The 12010-nt window shown below is 33.3% G+C and overlaps 1 protein-coding gene and 2 pseudogenes across 1 annotated transcript; 1 reads left to right on the plus strand and 2 right to left on the minus strand.

Moving 5' to 3' along the window:
- Nucleotides 1-41: 41 nt before the first annotated feature.
- Nucleotides 42-471, minus strand: LOC104733618 (uncharacterized protein At4g04775 pseudogene; annotated as a pseudogene).
- A 2898-nt stretch (nt 472-3369) lies between these two features.
- On the plus strand, nt 3370-4089 carry LOC104733619 (protein SRC2-like). The gene has a single exon (XM_010453189.2). The coding sequence runs from the start codon at nt 3373-3375 to the stop codon at nt 4009-4011; it is 639 nt and encodes a 212-aa protein (XP_010451491.2). The 5' UTR covers nt 3370-3372; the 3' UTR covers nt 4012-4089.
- Nucleotides 4090-7650: 3561 nt separating this feature from the next.
- LOC104732066 (cytochrome b561 and DOMON domain-containing protein At3g59070-like) lies at nt 7651-8853 on the minus strand (annotated as a pseudogene).
- Between the last annotated feature and the right edge of the window lie 3157 nt (nt 8854-12010).

The following is a 12010-nucleotide window of genomic DNA, read 5'->3' on the forward strand; positions in this document are numbered from 1 at the left end:
ACCATAAAGACTATCAATATAACACTCATCATCTTCTTATTTCATGATTTGGCTTCACCTAAACCATCTTCAACCTTCTCCAAGACCTCCTTCTCTATCTTCTCAAACTCCAACCTCTCTTTCCTAAGCTCTTTCAGCTGTTGCTCAAGTCTAGCATTCTTCGTAGCCAATGCATCTACCTCATTTAGCAAAGCTTCATCGACCCACTTGAACGTGTGTTAATCATTCCGAAGCTACCAATATCACAATTATTAGAACCAAAACCATGAAATAAGAGGATAAAACCATAACTTTTACCTTATTTTTTGTAGCAAAACTACAACGGTAGTATCTCCGGTAAGGATTGAGATCAGATTTCGAGATAAAAGCTACAACTGCTTCCCCACACCAACATCTCTTTGGCACATCGAACACTATTCCTCTCGCACGAGAACTGGATGATCCGGTCGACACTGTTGATAACTTGCTCATTCTGAAGCTCGAATTCGGTAATGGGAACCCAAAAATGAAGAAAGAAGAAGAACAATGCCAATGCTCGATTTTAGAGTTCGTGTTGAAAATTGGGGATTTGTGGGTTCATGGGTCGTAACTGGGTAAGGAATCAAGTTTTTATTGGTTTAATTCCGGGTTTATATGGTTTGGTCTGTGGTTCACCAGCTAAACCAACGCAATTCAGGCTCAGGGTGATATAAGTATAGAACTTTTGATTGGAGGGGGGGGGGGATATGTAGATGGGGATATGTAGCTCATGGCCAAAATTCGAGTCCTATCCGGCGAGATATGATACTTCTTGGGGGAGAAATACCTCGTTTTCCCCCTCAATCCCTACAAAACAACAAACCATAAGCACAAAACATAACATATTTTTGTAAAATATCACATGTCCATGTCATTCATCTCGAAGCTATCTCCTATATATTAATAGAGAAGCACACTTGCAAAAAAATATGACGTGCCAGCGTTACAGAGCTCATAACACTTTTTATCAAACAACCCTCAAAACACCAACTTAATTATAGCTTTCTGTCATTATATTTTATATTCATTTTTATAATTTAAATCCCTAAAAATACCTGATCGGGTTTAATAATATCATTTTTATGGATATAATGAATCATAAATTTAATACTGATCGGGTTTAATAATATAACTATTAGATTCAAACGAATCATATATTTTATATCGCATATATAGCGGTTTGTTAACATAAAATCCATATATAATGATGTAAATTTTGTGTAATAATATAGTTTTTTTGGGTCTAACGATTCATATATTACGAAATATTAAATTTCAGCATAATGATTTTGTGAAAAAAAAGACAAACAAGGATCACAACACATTACTTAACAGATTGTTTACCTGTTTTAATCAACTAATGGTAAATAGAAAACTGTTATTTAAAATTACTAGAATTTATAGTTCACGATTTACTAGACTTTACCAGAATTTAGATATCTATTAATATTAAAGATTTAATATTTAAACAAGAAATATAACAATTATTCGTTTTTAGTTTAAGATAACAAAAATAAAGGTATAAGAAAAACTGAATATTCATCACCTCAGTAATCTGTTTAATGCTCTATATTTTATAAGTAAATAAATCTTACCAGTGAAATAAATTTAATATTTCCAAATATATGGCTGGATCACTGCAATTATAGTTGGCGAATCAAACAATATCCTTGATTATAGTTGTTTACAAGATTATCAATAATTATAGTTGTTTACAAGATATGACAAAAGTGATTTCAGTTTCAAAATAAATTTACCACATTGATAAATATAAAACAGAGATACTCTAACCCGAAAAAGAATCATATACACCACACTTAATCCTTGATTTGCATAAAAAAGTTAGAATCAAATCAAATAATCCGAAATCAACTATAACACAAATATAAAAGGTATTAATATATTTACAGAAACCATTCAACTTGATTTACGTAATCATATCTCCCAAAAAAATCCGAAATCAAGTATTTTATATTTTTCTAATTGCTTAATTGAAGGGAAGTGAAGTTTTGAAAAAAATTAAAAATAAAACGCTAATAGAAATTATTACCCTTATATATATATTTTTCCAGTCACCATCAAAACCACCAGTTCACTACGCAAACAAAATCTCAGTTGACGCAAATATATTTTTTCCACATTAGGATGATCTTCACCTTGATCTTCTACATATTTTTGAAAGGTTTCAAGTCACAAACATTGTTGAAAGAAGCCATGAGAGATTAAAAGACAGAGTGGCTTCTTTCAACAATAATTGTGACTTGAAACCTTTCTAAATATGTGGAAGATCAAGGTGAAGATCATCCGACAGTGGAAACAATATTCAGCTATCACATGTGAAACAATTGAAATGATCTTGATATATGCTATTATTGATAATGTGATTGTTTTAAAATTCCCCAATTATATATACTAAACTTTTTCTAGCGTTTTGAAATTAGAGATTAACTAATATTATTTTCATTATTATTTATATATAGCATAAGACTTTTGTATTTGTCAACTATTCTATTTTCAATTGCAATATATATGTTTACTGTTTACATTTATATATTTTCTAATTTTTTGTAATACTTATATTTTTATTATACCAAATCTTTACAGGAGGACAAAATTCAAGCTACCATTAAAAAATTGGCAAAACAAATAATTCAAATAAATTATATAACAAATACAAAAAAAAAAAAAAAATTATCTTCGGGTCCTCTACCTAGTTAATATTATAGCCATATGCTTAAAATGTAAAAATGTCATTCAGTCTTCACTGTAAACAGATAAAAACACGGATCTACATTGCCCGAGTCAGATTTCGCTGATAAATTCTGACCGTCTATGAAACAAAATCATGACCATTAATTTTAATCATTTGGATGTTGGAAAATGCGATTTTTGTATCTATGAAGCGCGATCATAGCTGGTCCATTAGCGTATCATACTACTAGAAATTGGATTTTTTTTTAATCTACTAAAATGATTGATTTATAAATAACTTAATCCGAGAATAGCGGAAACAATTATATTTGATATTCTGTTTTTTTTTAATAAATCAGTTAAGTATATGTTCCATTACGCAAAAATGTTTCATTCTTATGCTTTTCACATAATCACATCCCCAAAAAAGTTGGAAGTAGAATTGACCAAGTCCTTTTAACGTGTTTATTTTCCGTTTTCTATTTCATTTTTTTATTTAGTCTTTCTACGTTTGTTACGTTAGTTGTTAATTCTGCAACCCATAGATATAGGAACAGTATCCCTGAAGGGGAAGTAGTCAAATTTACAAAAAAAAACAGTGGAACTTCTTTATAAACTAAAGTCTGATTAACTAATATCGTCTTTGCGTGGAAGCTCGAAGCCATGGCAAATCTCACCTTAGAGCTTAACATCAACTCCGCAAGTGATCTTAAGCATGTCAACTACATCACAAAGATGAACGTTTACGCCGTCATAACCCTTGAAGGCAACAAACACCAAAAGAAACAGAAGATGAAAACTGCTGTTGATCGCTCTGGTGGATCCAACCCCAATTGGAATCACGCTATCAAATTTTTCGTCAACGAGAGATTAGCCCTTGAAGGTCGTTTGACACTCGTCGTGAGATTGTTCTCCAAACGAATCCTCGGTGATAAAGATATTGGTAGTATTGAAGTCTCGCTACTTGATCTCTTGCGCTTACATACGCAGTCTACTAGTGGTAATAGTAACAACCATGGCATGAGGTTTGTGACGTATCAGGTGAAAACTACGTCGAAGAAACTGAAAGGTCATTTGACTTTCTCGTACCGGTTCAATGGGGCACATCTTCAGTCTGGTCACGGTTACCACCAGGCGCCAACGTGTGCTATTCCGAGTCAGCATGTGTATAGACCTTATGGTTATATACCGCCTCCACCGCCACCGGATTATGGATACCAAGGTCTTCCGACGAAGAATGAAGCAAGGCTACAAAATATTGCTGATTTTGTTAATATAATTAGTATTATTAATGGCAATTAAATAATATTGTTCATTAATAATGGACAATTTAAGATTTGTGTTTTCGAATGTTGGTTGAAAATGAAAAAGATTATTAGTAAGTAAAGTTTTACTAAGTTTTGCTTTTGCTTAATCAATACAATACAAGAAATAAAAGAAAAAGATTATGTATTAAAAAAAAAAAAAAAAGAGGAGGAGATTTTTTCCTGGAATGACATATCAGATTTTTTAAGAGGTGCCATATCAATTAAAATCTGTAATCAAGAACATTATAATGATTAATACACATCACATTTTATTTAGCACTTAAAATCAGTATTTATCCAGCTGTAATTTAACAAATAAATAAAAAATAAAACCCAATATGGTGTAATTTTAAAGTTTATGGTTTCACGGGTTTAACCGCAACAATTGTAGTTGCAAGAGTTTATGGAAACATGCCGTACTTAAGGTTTCAAGCCTTATTAGAACAGTTGAAAATGTGCCATTTCCAGAAGATTTAAAACTGAATGACTAGCGGATACGACAAAGTTTAAACAAAAAATATATTAAAGTAAATGTAATATATATTTATAGAAATATAAAAACACAAAAAACAATATTTATGAAAATATAATAAATATTATTATAGTGGAAAACTATAAACTAAGTTTCAAATAATCATTAAATAGTTAATTAAAATTAAACAAATAAATTATGAATTTAAACACAAATAATTTATTCATATTGGGAGATTAAAGCTAAGGAAGTATTACTGTTTGATAATTATCATATATATATATATATATATATATATATACAGATGGGGTTTGATATAATCTACAACAATATATATTTCAGTAGAATCTGCAAATATATATAATAAGGAATTATTAGTAAAAAGTATTTATATAGTTTTATTTATTTTATGTGATTTTCCTTCATATTTTTGTATGTACCACATGTTTATCTACAACCGCAAATGCTTACGGAAATAAGTTTTTGAAATATAACGATTTTGAGAAGTTTGGAGAGGTATAACCAATCAAGTTCTAAACCCAATACATCATTTTAAAAACATGAAGACGTTGCAATATAATATCTATGAACAAGATGATACAAGGCAACACCAACCAAATGAGATGATACTTTTTTTTGGTGTTTTCTTGTTCAATAATATTTTTTATTTTATTGTCTATTTTAAAAATCTTAAACAAACATATTTTATTTGATGTTGTATTGTGTTGTGATATTGTCTTGAGACAAATACTATCAAGAAATTCAAGACTATGTTACAATGTTTGATATTTAGTTTTTAAGAATGATGGAGTGAAACGCACATAATTATGTGAGAATAATAATCTTAGTTACTCTTCAAACTTTGATAAACGTTTCTGTTGTTCTAATGATAAGTTTCTAATCGAAGTTCTCTATAATAATTTATAACAAAAAAAATTAACTTTAAATAAAATAAATTAATTAAAGTGCAATGCAGGTATTTATCTAGTAATAATAACACATTAACACTTGGTCGAAACCTTTATTTTGTATGCATTTTTTTTTTTTTTATTTATTTTGCATGCAAGTTGCGAGTTGGATGAACTAAGTGTTAGATAAATAAATTATAATTTCGTCGCCTCTAGCAAAGATGAAAGCGGTTATCGTTACTGGTTTTTTGTTTTTTTTTGTTTTTTTGTTTTTTTTTGTTGTCGATATAAAACCCCAAATTCATGGCCATAATAAATTTGTTTTCTAATTAGAATTTTGAATTACTCAATTGTGTCGCTGTATTCGACTTTATATTCTCAATGGTGAAATAAATCATGTCTGCATAAGTCGTCGCCTCTTTGGATAATTAATGTCATCTTCTAACTTATAGATATGATTGCCTGGGCAAATAAACCGAACCCGAGGAACCGCCCCAAACCCGACTAGAAAATACCTGAACCCAACCCGAACCGATTCTGTATAAATAACCAATCGGTTTTTGTTTTCAAGTAACCACGGGTATTGGGTATTACCCGAACCGAACCCGAGAATTCGTGAGTATCTGTTTATATCCGAATATATTTATATAAAATATTACTGTATCACATATGCAGATTTGCGGAAATCAGTTTGCCAGATATGGTATGTGTTTGAATTTTTTTGCGAAACATGGTATGCTCAGTTTCATTTGTTTAAGATTTTATGGTATGCTCAGTTTTATTTGTTTAAGATTTTGTTCATTGTTTCTTATTGAGTTTGTTAGATTATACAACTGTTTGTACAATTAATTATATTTCAATTTTTTTGGATTTTGTAGGTACATTTCAGATTTTTGTGGGTACTTTGGATATATTACAGGTTTCTTAAAGTCGATACCCAAATATTCCGAACCCGATAGAAACCGAACCTGACCCGACCCGAAATTATATGAACACCTGCTCGGATCTTATATTAGTAAACCAAAAAATTCAAACCCGAATTACCCGAACCTGAACCCGACCCGAACACCCAAATGGCCAGGCCTAGATATGAATTGGTAATTTCCATCTTCTAACCGATGATTACAGTTCTGAAGGTCCATACAAAAGATTCTTCAAATCTAAAACTTCTTGTGCAAAAGAATTTTCAAACGTTCGTAGATCAAAAGTTTTCAAAATATATATATATATATATATATATATATATTTTTTGATCGTCTTTAAATAGAATAAACCATAGTGTTCAACAAGGAAAAGCAATAAGCACAAAGCAACATCATGTTTACGGTATGAAAAATAAAGGAACCAGTCAACCACGACAATCCAGCTTTAAACGGTCGTGAAGCCACTATGGTCCACCCAGAGCTAAATACAACTGTAACCTACCGTCCCGGGTAACACTGCACGCAATGTCTCGGGCCACAGTATTAGCCTTGGGGGTTGATAGATGAAACGTGACTCTCTTCATATTCCTCAGAACTCTCTGTATCTTAACCAGTGTTGAACGATATTTTGGCCATTCTTGTGGGTTTTCCATCGCCAAAACTGCTGCACTAACGTTATTCTGCAAAATAACTAAATTCACGAATTTTATGAAATCATTTGTTTTCTTAATGAAACTTATATTTTAGGTAGAAATTTTACAATATTCCAAACAATATGACTTAGATTTCACTGATTTAGAACCTGACATGCCAAATTACTTAAAGAGTATACCAGCGGTGTAAGAGCAATAAATAACTAGATGGAATAGTGACTGGGCTGCTGTCGCAGCGACTGCCTCCCGAACAGGGCCTAAGAGCTCTAAGTTAGGCATGAGTGAACCATTGAACCCACATTGCAGAAACAGGTGGACTTGAAGAGTACCAGCGGTGTCACTTCGGCTGCCCATAAGACAAGCGCAATAAAGTTATACCATTACAAACTCCAATCAAACAATCAGAGGCAAAAGGCGAAGAAAAAAGATAATGGCCAGTTATATATATATACGTTCAGTTTGGTCTAGAAAATATTATATAGTGTTTTTGTTTTTTTTTTTTTTTTTTTGGTGACTGAAAGAACTTTTATTTAATCAAAATAGTAATTCATCTTCTACAAGTAAAAACGAAGAATGACTAAACAAGCCTAGAATGTTACAGAGAAGAAGAAGACCAGACGAATGATAATAACTAGGACAATTTTAAAACATCCTTGTAAGTTATAACCAAAAGAAAAACTAGACCACATCAATAGAATTTGTTGGATCAGCTTTAACACCTTTCTCTTTCTTGCAGAACAAGCTTCCCCATCTCTTCTTGAACTGCAAAATCTCCATTACAATCGCAAATGTTGCAATGGCACATATTATTGTGGTGTAGGCGATCTTCCAGCCGCTTCCGGGTCGTAAAATAGACAAGCCTTTGTAAATGTTGTAGGCACTTAGTATAACCACTATGTAACCCACAGTGTGATGATACCAGTTCCAATATTTTCGGAACCTATGATCCTTGCCTGGTCTTGCTTTAAGTGCAAGTATCTGTAAAAACCCTAAAGCAAAAAGAAGCAACCCAATCACTGTATGCGCTGTAGTTCTCATCCCGGTATGTTTCGCCATGTATATTGCTGTTCCTAATCCTCCAATTAAACCAGCAAAATAACCGGTGGTTTGACAAATTATGTGCACATAGAACCATGTAGGATCTAATATTTCGTATGTCTTCATATATCTTGCGGCCATAACACCAATTGGCATGAGAATTCCCCAACTCACTGCATTTACAACTCCATGGATTTGTTTTACCAACAACATGTTTCCGTTAACTGATTTTGTGGATGTGACTTGTCCGGAAAGCAAATCCAAAGAAGCCATAGATTTGAGATGATCTCCACTCATTGCGTGCATTCCAAGTGTATCTCCTTCCTTCAACGGGCCATCTTGCCATAAGTGATTCACGACGGTTGTGTTAGGAGACAACAATAAATTTGCATATATCGTCATCTCCCTATCAATATATTCAGCAGATACTTGTGTCACTTGGATGCTAAGAGGAGATTCTTGAAGCCTAGGAGCGTAGCTATTAATGGAGGAAGTATATGCACGCATAACGCCAGAAGTTGAGTTACGGTAAGCCACAATAGCTTGAGCACCTAGCATGCCTTTTTTCGTCGGGTTAATGGCCCAAGCGATCCAACTAGAAGACTCTAGATTGGCGTGACGGTAAGCAACTTCAAGAGCTCCGGTTTCTCGAGCATAGCTGAAGTGTAGAAACGAGTCTAACACCGGAAGATCCGTGCAGGAGCTAAAGGTTTTTCCGTTTTTGAAGCTGTGAGATTCACATCTAGCATGAAGTCCTTGTACTGTTGCTGCTGTAGTAAAAGATGGAGTCAACACAAACATGCAACACAAAACGACTAAAGCGGCTCTTCAAAACAAAGACATGATGATGATGATTATGGTTGTGGTTATTATCGGAGAGCACTAATTGGGTTACGAATTTGGAAGAAGAGATTATGATGTTTGATTGCTATACAAACTTCGATTATTTCCGCAATATTTATAGCGAGTTTCATCCACGTCCTAGTGTCGTTAGGACTTAGGACTACGTTTCCATATTTCAATCTTGTGACCTTTTTTTTTGCCCATATCTTATAAGGAATCTTCATTAATCCAAAAAATTAAAAATCGTTTGACATCTTTGCTTTATCGAATACGACTTCTTTCAAAAATTGCAACTAAGGCCTGTTGTATATTCCTTTTCTTTTATTTATAAGTTTTTTTCAGTAGCAATTCTAAAAGGAAATTATTTTTAAAATTACAATCAACTACACTAGTATTTTGGATTGCTTTTTTTTTTCTTTTTCTTTCGGCCACATTTGTATTTTTTTTTCTTTAAAACGTTAGATAAATATTATTTAGAAAATGAAACTGAAATTTTTTAAACTATTGAAAAGAAAAATTCTACACGTTAATCTTATATGTTTTAAAATAGATAAAACTATAGTCTTTTCAAATAAAATAAATGAAAATATTTGTAGTTTTCAGAATTCACAGTTTATTGCATCATCCCTGTATATCATAGGACATGTTTTTCTTTTTGCTAAAAGTAGTGTAAATATTTCATTAAAAATAAAAACAGTTCAGGTTTACAACCAAATATTTTAAACCTACAAATGGTCTCACGGCAAACAAAGGTAAAAACATAGAAGCATAAATTGTATTTCACAAATTCCCATCCATCCACTCGGCCAAAGCGTTGAAGCTCAAGGAGTTAGACGAAGCGATGACGATTTTAAAGTTCTTCATAGATAAGTAGCTGAAGAAAAAGGCGGCTGCAACTTGAAAACGCTAAATTGTGTTAAACTCTTAGTACTAAAAGCTTTTCAATGGATGTCCGAGGATGGGTCGTCAATGACAAAAAATCAAATTCCTAGATCACATACTCATGCTGCATCATGTGAGAGCGACTAGTCAGTCAAATCCATGAGCTTTCCCAAAATGGAACCTCATGAACCAAATCCATGAGTTCCCTCTCTACCAAGTTCATTCCCCGAAGTCGGCTAGCGCAGAGCTGTAAAAATGAAGATGCAGCCAATATTGAAAAAAACTTCTTTTCTTATTAAGAATCACTTAAACAATCTTACAAGATATGTTTAATCAGATTTACACACAGTCAACACGACTTGTCACTGACCAATTCTTAATCTAACCAAAATCCCTAAGAACCTTAAAAGCTTATTCGCTTAGTTCTCTAAAAATCTTCTTGAATGGCCAAACAACATGTTTGGCCTAATAACACAATATATAGGAACCCTCCTATGACCTACTTTCCTAAACAAGGATAAGTCCAAATCTTCAAATCAATATGATAATATCTTGTCCTCTAATTAACAAGACTTCAAAAGTATTGCCACATCATCCAATATCCGTGACTCCTCCAAGACGCGTAAACATCTTCCAGAGTCCTACAACACAGCCTTGTAGCACTAGAATGTCTTCATACTTTCATTCTCCCCCTTTTTATATGAATGTGACAACTGAAGCTCCAGATGTGAATAGTACTAAAATCTTTTCAAAACCATAAGCCTCAGCTACATTCAGCTATGACATCACCATCATCACCAATATCACCATCTCATCATACTCCCCCAGCGTGAGTGCACATTCATATAAAAACAAGGATGAAGACATATATGCAGGGAGACACAACAAGCTTCCTATCATGCCTTGTACCAAAAATAATCCTCAAGAGATTTTATAATGTTTAGGTTCAACCTGTGAAACAAAACAATATTGCAGCACTCCTTGAGAATTCAGCTGAACATGACGAACACTTTGCTCAACAAATGGAACTGCAGCAGACTGATTCTTATGACCTTGAAACTGTTTAGATGTAGCTAAGACTCCTGATGATTCATCATTCCAATCAGCACTATTGGATCTGGTTGATTCAGTTGTGACTTTATCTTGTACAGGTGGTTCTGCAACATGCTTCTGTAGAACCTAAGGTTCAACCCCAACATCATCTTCAGTGACTATCTTCGAGAGATTGCAACATAGGTTGATTTCCTCAGTTTCCTGGATTATTTGATTATATTGTCTTTCATTATGTTCAGAACCCTTACTGTAAAGATCCTTTTTAGCAATCCAGACTTTGCAAAAGTGAGATGGATCGATAAAGCACTTCCTAGCCATCCAAAGCTCCTTGATCTTGTTCTTAAACTTGTAACACAAAGATCTGACATGACCAGGTTTACCACAGTGAAAACATTCATAAATCCTACATCCTCGCTGGGATTTAGTCCAACCTTTTTGCTCATGAGCCGATATAGATTGAACTCGTGTGTTCCTGGTTAGTGCTACAGGGGCTTCCTGTTGAACCACTTTTCCCAGAATACTTGACTCAGCTTCATGATTTACATTGCTCTTAACGAAGCTTACTGATTTATCACGAGACAACAGTTCAACATCCTGTTGTTTGTTATAACCCAGACCACGATGTTGAGATCCAACAATTCCCATTGATAAGATCTCATCTAACTTCTTCCCACCATTGTTCAACATCCTGATTTTTTTATGATTCTCGTTCAGCTCCCTTTCAAGGCTTGTTGATCTTTCCTTCTCCAAACCATAGAGTTCTTGAAGATTTCTCAACTTTCTCTCAAGCGACTCCTTTTCAGCAGGAAGTAGCTCCTTACAAGTTGTAACTTCAGACCTACATTCTTCTTCTAGCATATTGACCTTGGCTTCCAATTTTAGTTTTTCCTTGACAAGTAACAGCTTTTCATTACACAACTGAACCCAATTGTCATACAAAATACAATAGCTCTCTTTTGAAATTGATTCTTCATCATCATCGTCTGAGCTTTCATCAGCTATATCATCACTTTTAGCACTGTATGCAAAAAGATTCAACATTCGTCCTTCTTCTTCATCCCCATCACTCTCTGATTCTGAATCACTAAAGCTAACATATGCCTTATTATTTCCTTTCACCATGTTTGGGCATTCAAATTTTAAATGTCCAATCCCTTTACATTCAAAGCACTTCATCTCCTTGCGCTTAACCATTGGACACTCAAGTTTGTAATGACCAACA

The sequence above is a fragment of the Camelina sativa genome, chromosome 12, assembly GCF_030686135.1.
Source record: "Camelina sativa cultivar CO46 ecotype springtype chromosome 12, ASM3068613v1".
In the NCBI taxonomy this organism is placed as follows: Eukaryota; Viridiplantae; Streptophyta; class Magnoliopsida; order Brassicales; family Brassicaceae; genus Camelina; species Camelina sativa.